The sequence below is a fragment of the Colletotrichum scovillei genome (assembly GCF_011075155.1).
Source record: "Colletotrichum scovillei strain TJNH1 chromosome Unknown Contig00013, whole genome shotgun sequence".
In the NCBI taxonomy this organism is placed as follows: Eukaryota; Fungi; Ascomycota; class Sordariomycetes; order Glomerellales; family Glomerellaceae; genus Colletotrichum; species Colletotrichum scovillei.
The window spans coordinates 397,538-412,773 of record NW_023336271.1 but is presented as its reverse complement, the minus strand read 5'-3'; the positions used below and the strand labels follow the sequence as shown (position 1 = coordinate 412,773).

Below are 15,236 nucleotides of genomic sequence, written 5' to 3'. Positions count from 1 at the left end.
CGAACGCTAAGTTGGCACGTTAGCCACAGTCCGTCGTGTCTCGTTCAGAGCGGGCTGAACGGCATCCTCCTGAAGGCCTAAGTATGGAGTTGGGCCCTTCAGGACCCAAGTCATCGCCACCAAGCACCTGCCACGACTCCTTGGATGTGACTCCGGAAGAAGGCCACCTTTCAGTATCGGAATGTGATGCGATGGCAGTTGGGCGTGACAACAGGCGGACCAGTTCAAAGTGTCTGAAGTTTGACACTGGGCAATTGAGACGAAAATGCTCTCGCGACAGGCTTGCCATCGGGACCTTCCTTGCTGACAGTCACAGCCCGGAAGTGGGCCTATCCCGTCGAGATCCGTCAAGAATGTCACCTTGTGGTACTTTTCAGGAGGTTTGATGCCCACATCCTAGCGGGCGCACAGAACCGACAACGCCGTTGGGACTTGAAGTGTTCTTCTGCGGGTGTTGTCTCAGGTTCCTTGCCCCTTGCGGGAAACCTTGCAAGGCGTGGCCTCCCCTGGCATACATGACCGAAAACAGAAGGGGATCAAGAGGCAGTGTGAGGGAAAAGTCTCCGTAAGAACCTGGGGTGGCCGGACGCTGTGGCAGACAGGTTCGTATCCATCAAGTTCGTGGGTCCATCTCATAATCGTAGCCACTGTCCGCCTCCTTGTCCGTTGTTGTAGCTTGGTCCGGGCGGGCGACGGAGAATGAGGGCTCAAAACGGCTTTTCAAGGTCTAGTTGGCTGCGCCAGCGTGTTCCGCCTTGAGTGATTGACGAGAAAGCACGCTTGTCATCCCAGCTTCAGGACACCAACTGGCATCCGTAGAGTTGTAAAGGAACACATCGACTTTTAAGGCATTTTCATGTTGATTGGGAACATTACTGCGAAGCTTTCCACCGTGTTTGGGCTAACAGAAAAGTCATGGTGCAGAATGACGAGTCCAGCAGGTGGGAAGTGGGAGACACACTTGTGTCACCTCAGGCTGCCCGGTGGCGAGGAGCTATTCTGAGCGACGACTCGTTGCGTGATGGCGGGGTACCTCGGCATGTGGAGGTGTATAGCGGAAGAAAGGCGGACAGCTGCCACAACGCTATGTACCGTGTTATCGAAAGAGGTGAAACAGGCTTCCCTAAGCTTTCTGATGGGAAACAGGGCCAACAGACAATGAGTTAGGGAGATGCTGGAAGCGAGACACGGAAACAGCTGATGTCGCTTGCCCCGATTGTCGTCCTTCTCAGAGAGACCAAGAGCGGACTGCATCAGATTTTATGCCGCCTTGTTTGAAGGAAACGAGCGGGAGGGCCGGAGAGCCAGAAGAGCGAGAGGCGACACGCAATAGTAACGGGGCTATTCAGCCTCAGGCGAACATATTACGACGTAGAGGGTTGACCTCTTCTTTTTGCGTTTGCGAAGAAATGATGAACTACCGTTGAGTCCCTGGTAGTTAAGTTGGGAAGCCTTGGCGGGGAGATGCGGCATCAGTGGAAAGTATCGTGTGGTGTACGGGGGAACCCCTGGAGGAGGTCCAAGCAGTCAAAGCTTGCCATGGGGATGGAGGTGCCGCCGCCGTGTTGTCGGTGCCAATCTGCTTTCGTCCAGTGTGCGGCGAAGCGTTTTTTGTGCCAATGTCAATCATTCTCGAGCACGATCGTCTGTAGTAGCAACACGGCCGGATGAATGTGGCCGAAGTCATGGTCCCCAGAGAGACAGAACCCAGGCACTAAACCCGCGACCGGGAGATCAATGGCCATCGAATTATCTGTAGATGGCAAGAGTGTATTGTGTTCCGAGGACGCCGACGGTAGGCCCCCCCAATTGAATGAACGATGGGGAGCGTGGCAGGGCCCGATCGGGTGCGGCTGCCGTTATGGTTGGCGGTGATGCAGGATCGATCACCAGAGTCTTGTTCTAGTGTTGCGGCAAAAAAGGCCATCTTGGCAAAGTTTGAATAGCTGTCGATATCGTTGCTGATTGATGAGACGGCGTTTTGCGGTGGATTCCCCCAATGCCAGGTGGGCGAGCTTCGGCTCCGTGTTGATCAGCACAGAAATAGAATACCTAGACGGGAAAAGGTTGGGGTCCTCGCAAGGGATCTGGAGTCCTGGACACTGGCCAATGGTCGGCTGGTTGGATTGGACTGTTCTTGATGCAAGCTGGACCGATACGTTATGCTATGGCTAGCATGTTCCATAAGGCCGGTATCGTAATTTTGACCAGAAGGAGGCATGGTGGCATGGAAGCATGTTCGACGCAGCGGTGCGAGCGAGAACGAGAGCTACACAGTAGACCCAATAGACGGGGAGGCCAGCGATCCGGGCTCTAGCGAGAGTTTAGCCCCTGAAAACGGCCAGAACTTGGAGAATGGTGGGCAGCACACCACTGTGGTAGGTAGAGTGGTGGTGAGTGGAGAGTGGTGAGTGGATGGTGTGCGATGGTGCTTTGCATTGACGTGCGGTTTTGTGGTAGTGTAGTGGTGGTGTAGTACCAGAGGCACAAGATGTATCCGTAGGTACTCTTTGGCACCCTAAGTTGAGGGTCCTGGTCAAGAGCAGTATCACGATGAGACTGTTGCTGGTGCAGCGATGGAGTCGATGGGGTTGATGCTCGCTCGTGCTCTAGCTGAAAGCTGGAACAGACGATGGGAGGAGGAGGGGAAGTCATTCCTCTTTGACATGGCGATGGCGAAAATCGATGCCAGAGCCAGAGCCAATGCCCAAAGCAGGGTAATGTTGTGTCGCAAGGGGAAGGGGGAAAAGAGATTCCCATCAGATAGGACGGAATGCCAGAGGCGGTTGTTGTCTTGGATGGATGTCTTGGATCGTGTTGGATGGTGAGCGGGTGATGGTCTCCGTGATGGCGCGGGAGTCTGAGCGAGTGCCGGGGCGAAGGGCCGTGGAATGATGATGCTCCAGCTCAAAGGATTAGTGCTGCTAGCCTTTTGGTCCACCGCCCTTGGGTCCCAAGGTCCTTGGGATTGGGTCACTCACTGGGTGTGATGGAGGGTGGTGGTGTTGTGTGTCTGTAGGTTTGATTCGATGCTGGACATGATGGATGCATCGCACTGCTGTATGAGCTGTGCACATATGGCTTGGATGCTTGGGCCAGAATCTGGAAACACTTGCAACGACATCTGCAGAGCAGAAATGTGAACTGTGAACAGTTACCAAGAAGCAGCAGCAGGTACTCGTCCACGGGGCGGAAGACGATGGTGACAGAACCCAGTGATGTGCAGGATGCAGCAGCCAGAAACGCGAGGCCCGCAACAGCTCTCGGATGCAGTTAGAACTTGCAGCTGGCAGAGGTTGCGAGGAACTCTACCTGCCAAACAGTAAGGTACAGACAGGTACGCAGGACTCCGTAGACGAAGTTAAGTTCCTGAGGGCTGAGGAAGAAGGAGAGACCGAGAGACAAGGTACAAAGGATACTTGCCCAAGGCGGCACATTGTTGCAGATGGAGGGGCGACTTTACCTTTGACCTCGAGTCACGTCTCCTGGCCTAAGGGAGACTACGCGGTGATTGGCCGACAAAGCTTCCATCCATCACATTGACTAGCCAAGTTGGGGTAGCCGTCGGATACTCAGTACCTCGATCTCGGGATGAGGAAGTCAGTCTCCTTGGTCGAAGCAGGAGCGATGGAAGAGCAAGAGAGCACCTGACATGGTCACCTCATGATTTTCAATACTCGATGCACAACAATGTGCCTACATAGGTGCCTATCTTAAGGCTTGCAATGAGTCAACATTGATAATCCCGTCCTTCGTCTTGAGATAATGCACCAGTCATTGTACCATGAGTCAACTCGAACTTCCAGGTTGGGGTGGTTCGACTGATGTAGGTACAAACACACAGGGCAAGGCATTCTCTCAGCACCGAGCAGACAAGTCTTGCCGGATATGGCCCGCGCGGGTATGGTATACCTAGGTACTGAGGTGTGGAAGGTAAGGTACCTCATCCGTATGGTTTTGCTTTTACGTAGAGTTGCGGATAATACTATAGAATGTCCGGAAAGAAAGCAAAAAAATGAATTTTAAAAAAAACCTGAAGAAAACGAGAAAGAAATGGGATCGCTGCTCGGCTGCCGTCAGTAATCATCCCTGGCCGTGCCTTGTTACCGAGTCGCATTCCTCGACTGGATATCTGCCTCAGAGCTCAACTTTGATGAAGCCACAGCTGGACCCATCAGGCCGCCGCCGCATTGCCGACGCGGCCTTGCCCTGATTGACACTTGAGGCACGGATATTCGTACGGAATATTCAGGTAATTCTGTGTGTGGCACTGATAAAATTTGTGCAGTCTATTTAGTTTTTTCTTGCGGCTTCGCCTTCATCTTTCTGGTATTTGCTGGTAGGTGCCCTCCTTGTCTCCTTCCTCCTGCAGGCTGTGGTGGATAGATGAAAGTGGAACCTGTCCATTATGGAAAGTCCAGATGCAGACACAGCAGGACCTCTCTATCCTTTCTAGTGCATCTTCATAAATGAAAAGGAAGGAAAAAAGTCAAAGGGTGCGGTACGGGAAGGCACTCAGGCAAGGCACAAAGGTACATCTGGATCTGGCGTGAATGGCATGGTTGACCCACCTGTGAGACCCTTGTCCTCGGTTCTTGATCACATCATTGGCCCCTTTTGTCGCCCGCCTCTGACTCCACCCTCCTTGATTGGCCAGGCGCTCGCCTTGAACTGGTAGAGTTGTGTGTGGAAGTGGACCCCATAGAACCATGGGTGGTGTGCACCACGACCGTCGACCTGGCAGGACCTGGGCCTTGTCTGGCGGCCTGGCCTTGTCCCCCATCTCCACTTTCTTTGGGCTCCCCTGGATGGTGCACCTGCTTGCTGCTTGGTGCTTGGTGCCTGCCCTTTCACATCCTTGTCTGCCCTGGTCTGGTTCCCTCCTTCCCCCCTTCTCTCCTCCACCTTTCACCCACCCCCGTCTCCTGCCTATCCGTTCCATTGTGAGTGTCTCCTGCCACTCCAATGCTCCTGCTTCAGTGGACTGGACTCTCTCTCTCAAACTGGCAGCAGCGACTGACCGGGCTGCAACTGCAACTGCTTGTGCTCGGCTCCTACTTGCTGGTAGGTGCTGCTTCCCCTTCTTCTCTTTGCTGGGTGCTCCTGCTGCCGCCGCTGCCCACACCACTGGGCCACACCTTCCACCCACCCCTTGCCCTCCTTGCCTGTGCTTCGTCCACTCCTTCCCTCCCACGCCGCCGCCGCGGCACCCACCCATCCACTCACACACACCACACGCACCACTCGCACACATCCCATCTCCATATCTTGCCGTCCACTCGCTGCCCGTCTCCATCTCCTACTTCTACTTTTGCCCTCTCTTCCTCTCGTTAGCTCACCGCCCTTCTTTTTTCCCTCCTTCAACCCTTCTCTCCCCCTCCTCTTTCCCCCCGCCGCTCTGGTCTGCGATTTGTTCGTTATCGTCGTCGTCTTTTGGAAGGATAAAAAGGAAAATTCAAAGAAAAGAAAAACAAAAAAAGCCCACAAAGCCCAAAAAGCTCTCGCATTCTCTTGAGATCCGTCTCGCATCATTTTTTCAACCAACCGCACAAATTCTTCAGGGGTTCTGGAAGGCTTGCTCACCACAACCACTACGCAACTTCGCGCGACCACCACCACTGCACGCAAAATTCTCCCCCCATCCTCCGAAAGAGAGCAAATCAAAAGGAACAAAAAGGAATCCGGACCAACCCGCCAGCAATCGCATTGTGCATTTTGCATCCTGTCTTGACCATCGACACACAACAAACTCAAACCATCCGAGAAAACACTTTTTAATCGACTGTATTCTACTTCGACTTCGTCCATCCGTTTCTTCTTCGCAACAAATACATCAGAGAAAAAGTCCACTTCTTAATTTTCAGCACCGCTCCGTCTCATCCGACGCAAAGCAACGCAAACTCTCTCAGACACGTGCATATCAGGTTCGCAACTACCCCAAACTATTCGGTTTCTCGAGGAAGCTACAGTTGCCTAACTCTCACTCCTGCCAACCTTGTAGCGACAATCCCCTCGCTTGCGCCTCGAACAAAGAAGACTTGGTTCTTTGTGGTCCGCACCTCTTTCCTCGACCACAACCGCTTCTTGCCAAGTGTCTCCAGACGCCCCAGTGCTGTCTACACAACTTCATCGGCATCACATTGTCGCCCACTCTTTCATCATTACAATCATTTTTCGTCTTCCCTTGACCTCGACGCCCGGTTACGCGACCACTTAATCTCACCCATCACCCACGCCGTCAATCGATATCATCCAAAACACTGCCGATTTTTGGATTCCGACTTTTTGGCACCTTCAACAACTCCGTCGACAGCCTTCTGCTACGATTCCAGGACTAGCTCCGGAATTCGCCCAAGGATCGCTCGGACACGCAACTGCCTTCACTGACAGAACTGCCAACCGAGTATCATAATATCTCTCTTGACAGCCTGCGCTCCGCATTCTTCTACTATCCTTCTTGTAATTCGACCCGGTCGCCTCAGCCACTTGCAAGGCTTCCATACATTCTTTCTCGATTTTCCGAGTCTCGACAACTCGGATAACCCGGCAATTTCGCCAGCTCATTTCCGCGACCGACATCGATTCCCGTCTGAGCAATGGACGCAGGCGGTCTCGCTCAAATGAACTCCACAAACTTCACCTCGGGCAACAGCCTCGCCATGCCTGGTGGAGGTCTCGCCTCGCGCCGCGGTGGCCCCGTCAAGCCTCTGTCGCTGTCCAGCGCCACCCCCGGCAGTAACGCCGCCGACAATGGAGCGCCTACTCCCCGCACTAGCCGCTCCCATCTTCTTGCTGGGTTAAGAACCGCCCCGAAGTCCGCTACGGCCGCCAACTTTTCCGCTACCAACAACGCCAATGTTGCTTCGCCCACGTCCCAATCTTTTGCTGCTAGGAGCAACAACCTGAGCTCCAACATATATGCCCAAGCCCAGGGTAACCAGTACAACGGCCCCAAGACAGCCCTTCCTCGTTATGCTGGTCAGCAGCAGCAGCAGCAGCAGCAACAACAACAGCAGCAGGCCTACCAATCTGTTCCCTCCAGCCAGCATTACAGTGCTGAGCAGGTTCTTGCTCCTCCTGAGATTCACTTCGATGAGCAGGAACAGATGGACCCGAGCTTGTACGCCCAGCTGGTTGCCACCAACATGTACCTTGCTCAGCAGCAGCAGCGTCTTCAGCAACAGCTTCTCAGTGTTCAGGCCGCCGCTCAGCAATTCCAGGGCCTGAACTTGCAAGGCGCCCAGCAACAGATTCAGCAGCAGCAGCTCGCCATGTACCAGCAGCAGCAGCAGCTTCAGAGCATCCAGCAGTCGATGATGGGACAGATGCAGCAGCCTCAGCAACAGGTCTATACGTACTACGACCCCGTTACCCGTCAACAGGGCTACTACATTGACCAGGGACAAACCGACCAGCAGGCTCAGCTGACTCAGATTTACGCCGCCTTGGCTCAGCAGCAGCAACAACAGCAGCAGCAGCAGCAAGCTCCTCGCGTCCAGGTGTCCCCTCCTCCCGAGAACCACGCCACTCCGTATCGTACTACAACCCCTCCCAAGCGGTACGAGTCGCCCTCTGAGGTTGCTCCACTGCCTCCCCCGTCGGCGAATGCCTTCCGCCGTGGCCATAAGAAGGTCATGTCGCTTGCTCTGAACGGTAACAACCAGGCCAGCCTTTCGCCTTCCCAAGAGCCTCCCAAGTCTGCTGGCCCCAAGACAGCCTCTTTCCCGTTGACCCCTCTGTCCGGCGGCTATGGGCCTGGTCAGGGACGCGCCGGCGAGCACCCCATTCGTCAGCCTCGCGGACCTCCTTCCATTGAGGAGTTGAAGGCCAAGCCCATTGCAAAGATGGAGGGCAGCAAGAACTTTGCCACACGTGCCCGCCGGTCTGCAGTTCACAACCTTGTCCGTGCTGGACGTGAGCGTAGAAAGGGTCCGGGCAGTTCTAATGGTAGCATGAGCCCGGTCTCAGAGAGTGCTGAGGAAGAGTCTGGTACCCCCATTACCGACAATGAGTCCGACTCTGGTCGCAGTGGATCCGGCAGCCTTGCCGGCGATATCGACTGCTCCCTGCCTAGCTCAAGAACTTCGACCAACGGCAGCTGGGGAGCTATTGGCTCCGACCGCCCAAGCTCCCGTCAAAGAACTCGCAAGAGTGTTGACAGCATTGGCAGCAACGAGAGCGGTGAAAACAGCTTCGCCAGCGTCTTCAAGAACTCGGCCCAACGCGCCGGTGTCGAAGTAGCGGACGGACAGCGCAAGGCGCCCATGCTGGTTTTGACCAGCGCCGAGAAGCGCAAGAGCGGCATTCTTGCGTAGACTTGTTGGTCCCCGGACGTTACGACGACTATGCACACCTATGTCTTTCCTTATTGACGACCTGCATGAGGGGGAGGTTGACCCTCGGCCCTAAACTGCAGGATTGAACGATGGGTTGGACGGTCTGGCGCGCTCTTACGAATCATATGGTGTTCTTTTCAAGGGTTAGGTGGCTCATTTCATATTTCAGCATCCGAGGCTTGGTTGACTCACAAATTCATTTTCACTTCTTTTACATTCTTAACCAAGTCATCGGATTATCGACAGCCTCTCGCTACTGATATTCCTTGTATGGCTCTGGACAAGCAACACCTCACAGACTCACAACAGTCTTGAGCTGGACGGATCGAGGGAAAGATATACCATTGGGGCAGGGGAGTAAGGAAAGATTTGGGCCAAGCTTGGGTTTCTTTCTTCTCAAGTGAACATGGAACTTTGGTTCTGCGCGACGGGACTCGGAACAATTTCCTGAGATGGAATCGGATGAGCCCGGACGACGTGAGACGCTTGCTTTTCGTTTTCTCTTTAAGGTCCTCGTGGGAATTCTTTACAGATAAGGCAAACACAAATTCGCAGTCGTTTCGTCGGCGCTGGCTGGAAAGTCGGCACGACGATGATGATGGCGGCTGACAGGACAGGAATGTAGTTAGCATAGGAATAGGCACAATACAGATTGATGCCCAATATTTGTTCCGTCCATGTTACGGTGTCAAGTGATTGATTATAACCAAGGTGTACGGCGCGTAAACCTATATAGTCTATGCTTTGTTGCCCGACTTGAATGATTCCGCCATCTTGTCAAACATCTTTTTCTTGTCCGTCTCGATGTGGGCGAAATTCTTGGCCGGCCCAACGATGATTTCGTCCTCCTCTCCCTTCTCGAGCGCGGCCCAGGTCTCGTCGGTGAACTCGTCCAGAGGCATACCAAAGTTGGCCTGGCCCGCCGCGACCAGGTCCGGCTGCTGGGAGTGCAGCTCCGTCTGCACGGCGGGCGGAACGACCTCGATGACGCGGACGTGGGCGGAGGACGGGCTCGATTGCAGCTGAGCGCGGAGGGACCAGGCGAGGGAGTGGAGGGCGGATTTGGTGGCGCAGTAATTTGGGCAGCGGGGGATCGGGACGAGGGCTAGGCCTGAGGAGACGAGGATTATGGATGCTGTTGTTTGAGCGGTGCTGGTGCTGTTTTTGAGAGATTGGAGGTGTGGAAGGAAGTGGGTGATGAGGTGGATTGGGGCGAGGTAGTTTGTTGCTAGCTCTGCTGAGACGGAGGGGAGGGAGATTGTGGAAGGGGAGGTGAAGTCTATGCTGCGCTGGATGCCTGCGTTGAGGATGATTGTGTCTAGGGTTGGATGGGTTGATGTTATTCTCGGAGTGTTGTTAGTCTTGGTGTGTTGTCGATAGGTAGGATGGTGAATGTAAAGATGAGGTAAACTCACTTCTCGACCCACGCCGGCAGGGCCGCGAGGTCGGCGATATCAAACGGCTCGGCAGCGACTTTATCGGCGCCGTGGGCGGAGACGAGGGCGTCGAGGCGGTCTTTGCGGCGGCCGACGGCGATGACGAAGGTGCCGTTTGCGATTAGGCGCTCGGCGAGGGCGAGGCCTATGCCGGCTGTCGCACCTGTGATGAGGACCGTTTTGGAGGGGAAGGGCATTGTGATTCTGATGGTTGTGTGCGCGCTTCGGTGGTTGAGGTTTTGGAGGGCTGGTGAGCTGGTGAGCTGTGATTCTAGCTTTCTTGTTGCGAGGCCGGGAGGTATATTTGGCTTTCGATCCCTCTAATCGAAATGATGGTGAAGGTTGAGCTTGTTGCGGGGTGGTGGTTGAGCCGATTTTGAGCCGATGGGGTTGTGAGAGGGTGTGTGATAAGGTGTGAGGGTCATTGTGACGTTCCCCCTGCTTCCGCGATCGCGGATCCGGTGGGGCCGGAGGATATGAGCGGGGTGTGCAGTCGGCTTTTCTTTGAGCGATGATACTCGGGACGATGTGACGTTGATAGAGGAGTGTTCCAGGGAGGCGGATACCAGTGGGGGTTGTTTAATATGTCGGAGATCGGGTGATGGGGTCTTTGCCCTCCATCTGATGTTGTTGCTGGAGGCGTCTGTCGGACGGTTGCTAACGGAGGTGAATGACTTGAGTAGGCGGATGTTGTCGAAGTATACTTCCGCCATGTTGAAGAGTCTTTTGCTAGCGTTGGTGTATTTGTTTTGGCGGATATGCAGAGATGAGAGGGAGGTCACTATGGCGAAGACCGGCTGTCGTGCAGGTTGGTGAGATTCTTTTGAGCGAGATGACGAGTCAGTGGGCGAGTGGGTGGGATCGAATGAAGAATGACGATGGGAAGCTCTGACGGGAGACAGGAGTCCGCGGCAAATACCAAGTCCAGAGGCATGACAAGCCAGCTATGCGGCACCAACTCAAGCCTCTTGCGCCTATCAAGAGTTTTATATACTGGTGAGACTTGAGCATAAGCTGCCCAGGAGTGAGTGCACTGGCTCGAAGCAGTATTTCCCATACCAAGAGGAGTACTGGTAGCGACGAAAGAGCGTCTACAAAGAACTGCTGTATTGTGGCAAAGATCTCAGAGAGGGAGCTGTCATGACGAGGGAATGGAACCGGCTTAGAATCATAGGTTCATATCAATAAGGTACAGGGAATACGATGCCTAGTTGAGGGACTCTGTTAACCCGGGACTGAACCCCAACGAGAGCATCCGGCTTCGAGGGCTGAGGATGATTTAAGCTCCATCGACTAGTCCAAAACCAAGTCGAGCCTACGTTGGACTTGTTCCTGGCCAGTATCGCTAACCTGCTTAGTAGCTGTGTGCGGCGCAGTCAGACCCATGAATCTATATATCACTGGGCCGTCTATGGAGACAGAGGGAAAAAACTCAACTTCACTCTTCCAATAATCACCACCTTTGCGCCCCTAGCTTATTCTCCCAATCAGACCGTAGCCTCCATGACAACCCATATCTGGTTCGTATCGATCCACGATGCCCACTTTTGACTGCTTTCCCCTGCTCCCCCTCGAGGTGCGTGAACGCATCTGGGAGCTTGCCATGGAGCTCCGTCAGATTGTATACGGCGAAGAACCACCTGCCTACAGACAGTGCCCCTGGCCATCATCTGGGCTGTCGCCTCCCCTACTTCACACCTGCCTTGAATCTCGGACGCATCTTCAGCGCTTTTACGTGAAGGTGAATGCCGCCACGAATACGAAACCCAAAAGGTTCGCTTGGGTCAACGTCGAGATTGACACTATCTATCTGGTCCAATATGCCCTAAATGAACTTCGTGCCGAATGTCCGACGGTGCGCAGGCTCATCATTCTTGGAACAGATTCAGAGTTGTTCTACCACAACTATTGCTCAGAGCTACGTCACATGGAGCGTCTGGAAACCGTCACAATCCTTCACCTGGAGTCACCGGAGAGAACAGACGAGGACTGGTGGGCCGGCTGGGATGACATGATGGCCGGCTACTATTTCCGTGACGACCTTGTCGCCTTCTACACGCGGATTCTTTACCCCAAGTGCCCGCCTTACGAGATCAACCCGGAAAACTACCTGAAAGTTGAGCGAGCCCACCGAAGAAGGCTGGTGGCGGAGCATCCCGACTGGTACGAGCCGGGCTATGAGGCATCTGACTCAGACGACGACGACGTCTGTAGACCAAACCGCTTTCGTAAAGGCTACGGCCGTCATCTCGAGGGCTACACTACGCCCCCGAGATCGTCCAACGAACCTGTGAAGTTAGGATTGTATCGCGCGCGTAGACATCGGACGAAATTGAGTGGAGCGGCACTGGATCAAGTCGCAAGGTAGAAGGGTGATTGGCGATGGTTAAGTAGGCCGATGAGAAAAGGATGTTCGTAATGAGATAGAAACCCAAGACGTTAAAGAAGGCTTAGGTAACGTGTAGAAGGTTGAGTTGAGAATTAGTGAGACTGAAAGTGATCCACTGCCTCAGGTTTGAACTGCTTGACTGTATTACTTGCCTTTGAGACACAGGAACAACAATCCCAGTTTCACAATGGAATAAGTGTCTTGCAACTAACAACGAGTACCTTCTAAAACAATAGTAGGCACATAGATGGAGACTAACGACCTGGTCTCGCGGAACACATGTCCCAAGCCCGTTGCAAGGTTTCTCCTTTCCCTCACAATACAAGTGACGATGAACTATTGCAGTAGAAGTTGCAGCTATTCGTCGTCGATAAACAAAATCAGTCCAACCGCCTATTCAACGCAAGCCTCGCTAAATATAGACTGCAGTCTTTGGCGACTTCGTCGTTCTTAATGAAAGAGACTGGGTCATACGGGCCATTCTCAAAACGTGCCGTGACGAGATGATCGACAGGTTCGTCTGATGATTGTCCAGCACCCCCCAAGAAGTATTCAAAGCTTGTTCGCGCGGCCTACGGGAGGGCATCAATGGAGATGCCGCAACTTTGATACCATTAGGTGCCCAAACTGAAAATTGCAAATGCTGGATAAGCAGATTTTGTATCTGATTTATCTATGGATATGCTTGGAATTCTCCAAGGGTCATTTTTTCATCAAGTGATAGACAATCGTCTAAGTTCAAAAAATATCAAGTCAAAACTATTACGCAGATTCTACCGCCTTCGCGACCCATTTTCCCGACTCATACCAAAAGACTATTTGTTTCGACAAATTCACTTACGGCGGGAAAAGCCTAACGTGGCCAATACCCTCATGAAAGACGTCTTGGAATTGTAGTTGCTGGTGGGGATGCAAAGTTCCCGCTTAGCAGCATCGATAAGCGTCAACGCGTTCTGGCGCTGCATCTTCTCAATGTCATTGACCTTTTTCGCGGTGTCCAGTTCCTCATGGAGACGTCGAATTTCCTTGGCCAACCTTTCCATCTCCTCCATCTGCATCAGCACGTATTTCTGAGCACGATCGACGTACCCTTCGTATTCCTTTCGACATTTGTACGTTAGTAAATGCGCTTTACACAATTTCGAGTTCCATAGGCGGATACTGGGGAAGACTTGGGTTTCAAGTTACCGCTTGAAGTTCTTTAAGTTGATCTTCGAGATCTCGGATATCTCCTGCCCATGACTGACTCTTCCAAGGCGCTTCACCGGGCTCAGGGTCACGCCATGGCGTAGATGACATTGAGTACGCGGGAGACGGCTCAGACGGGATCACCATGAGATGATGGCCATCTTCAGAGCATTGCGACTGCTCAGATTTTTCTATCATTGCTTCTTGCCGGTTGGCTGTCTAGAAGCTAAAGGTTACTTGGAGGAGGTTGGGCGTGAATTATCATGCAATCCTCAAGTGGATACAATTGAGGGAGACAATTTTGGACGTTAATTGGAATTCCGCGTGACTGATGTGAAAGTCGATAACGTGTCAGAGTTGACTGGCAGATTATGTTCAATGCTGGGAGTTACCATCTACTTACTTATATTCGAATGAGTACTTGTCGATATGTTGCGCTAGAAAGACTTGTTTTGAGCATGAGTTGTCCAGAAGCCTCAGTGACATTCACGCCTAACAACATTACACTTCTAGAAAACCGACATGGACTCTTATCCCAGCCTCTATAGCCTTGAATGTCCTTAGAAAGCTTTCTTGTCCAACATGAAGCTCTTACCAAGAGTGTTCACACGAAACTGTATTTTCAATGAGAATCGATTCAATACTGAAACTAGTACACCATTGAATTCTTGATTATCTTTATTCTTATTTTTATCGAGAATAGGCAACTGTAAGACAAAAGAAAGGGCGTAGGAAAGAAGAATGTCAATGGCAGAAGTCGTCCAGAGATCTGCAAAGCTTGCATATTTCAAACCCCTATTCTTGTCTCTGTCATGTGGGCTGGCGACCAACCCATACTATAACATCTCACTCTTTACTCCCATTAGATTGAGACATCCAGTATCAGAGCTTTGTGAACTGTACTGATGGATGTGGTCATGTCTCATGAGGAGATGTGGGATATTGTGCCACAGAACAAGCACTTACGAATCAAGCCTCCGCATTCGCCACAAAGTGGCTGACGAGTTCTCAGCATCAATTGGATCACTCTTTCACCAGTCCATTTCCACATGAAGAATAGCTTCAGCACTAGACCTAGAATTCTCAAGAACCCCCTTAGAGCTTCCGGCACGTCTCTATCATTGCCCGCTCAAAGCCATCTAGTGTTAGTTACAGAGAGGGAAGTTCCGTCGCTGAAGCGTTGATGGATATAAGAGTCTGGAACATTTCCAGACGCGCACGTGCCCACTACTACTGTGCTGCCCAGATGCCCAGATGCCCAGGACAGGGGCGGGCCAGGGGAAACTTGGCGCCGTTTGTTGCCCTGAAACTCCTGCAGCCACCACTCAATCTCCCTTTTGCTCCCGTCGAATGACGCTACGCGACGCCACTATTTCCCCAAAGTTCCATCCTGGATTGATTATCGCCAAGACGGAGAGATGGGGGCGAGGCGCTCTTGGCTCCTGCTCCGAGCGTCACTCGGAAATAGAAACCGACTTCACGCCCACATCACGGTCGGGAGCCCTCTGCAATCCTTCTGTCTGCTGTCATTCCAGAACGCAGTCGACGCGGTGTTGCTACTTGTTTGAGGGAATTGATTTCGCGTGCAGCAAGACCTTCGCCAACGTCTAAGAGAGTGAGGCTTGGAATTGGCGGCGACGAATACCCATGTCGGGCGAGTCGGGTGACAATGTCAGTCAAGTTGTCATCGCCGTTGGAAAGGCTGGTCGCCCGAAGGTCTCCCTAATGAGGAAGCTCTAGAAGCGGGTAGGAATCTATACCATCACGCCGCAGTCATTACATAGCAGTATCAGAGAACCAACTCTCGCAGACCGGCGAATTTAAGTCGCTCGAGAGTGGACGTGAAGGCGAAGGGTGAGTACCATGATTTAGTAGCCCGGTAATGAA

At 52.9% G+C, this 15,236-nt stretch overlaps 3 protein-coding genes across 3 annotated transcripts; 2 read left to right on the top strand and 1 right to left on the bottom strand.

The window, feature by feature from the left end:
• The first annotated feature begins 4,915 nt into the window (after positions 1-4,915).
• On the top strand, positions 4,916-9,001 carry HER10_EVM0010965 (uncharacterized protein). The gene has a single exon (XM_035480409.1). It carries the CDS (start codon positions 6,597-6,599, stop codon positions 8,313-8,315), a length of 1,719 nt encoding a protein of 572 aa, XP_035325968.1. The 5' UTR covers positions 4,916-6,596; the 3' UTR covers positions 8,316-9,001.
• A 19-nt stretch (positions 9,002-9,020) lies between these two features.
• HER10_EVM0008222 (short chain dehydrogenase) lies at positions 9,021-10,365 on the bottom strand. Its single transcript, XM_035477753.1, has 2 exons — positions 9,752-10,365; positions 9,021-9,680 (listed from the first exon to the last, which is right to left on the bottom strand). Exons 1-2 carry the CDS (start codon positions 9,967-9,969, stop codon positions 9,074-9,076), a joined length of 825 nt encoding a protein of 274 aa, XP_035325937.1. The 5' UTR covers positions 9,970-10,365; the 3' UTR covers positions 9,021-9,073.
• Positions 10,366-11,309: 944 nt separating this feature from the next.
• On the top strand, positions 11,310-12,140 carry HER10_EVM0008435 (uncharacterized protein; the record flags this gene model as incomplete). The annotated part of the gene is made up of 1 exon (XM_035477958.1): positions 11,310-12,140. The coding sequence occupies one exon, from the start codon at positions 11,310-11,312 to the stop codon at positions 12,138-12,140; it is 831 nt and encodes a 276-aa protein (XP_035325941.1).
• Between the last annotated feature and the right edge of the window lie 3,096 nt (positions 12,141-15,236).

Excerpts from the sequence above, each read along its gene's own strand:
- HER10_EVM0010965 (XM_035480409.1), top strand. The coding sequence starts at position 6,597 with ATGGACGCAGGCGGTCTCGCTCAAATGAACTCCACAAACTTCACCTCG.
- HER10_EVM0008222 (XM_035477753.1), bottom strand. The coding sequence starts at position 9,969 with ATGCCCTTCCCCTCCAAAACGGTCCTCATCACAGGTGCGACAGCCGGC. Across the intron at positions 9,681-9,751 it reads CTGCCGGCGTGGGTCGAGAA|AATAACATCAACCCATCCAA; the intron begins GTGAGTTTACCT and ends CAACACTCCGAG.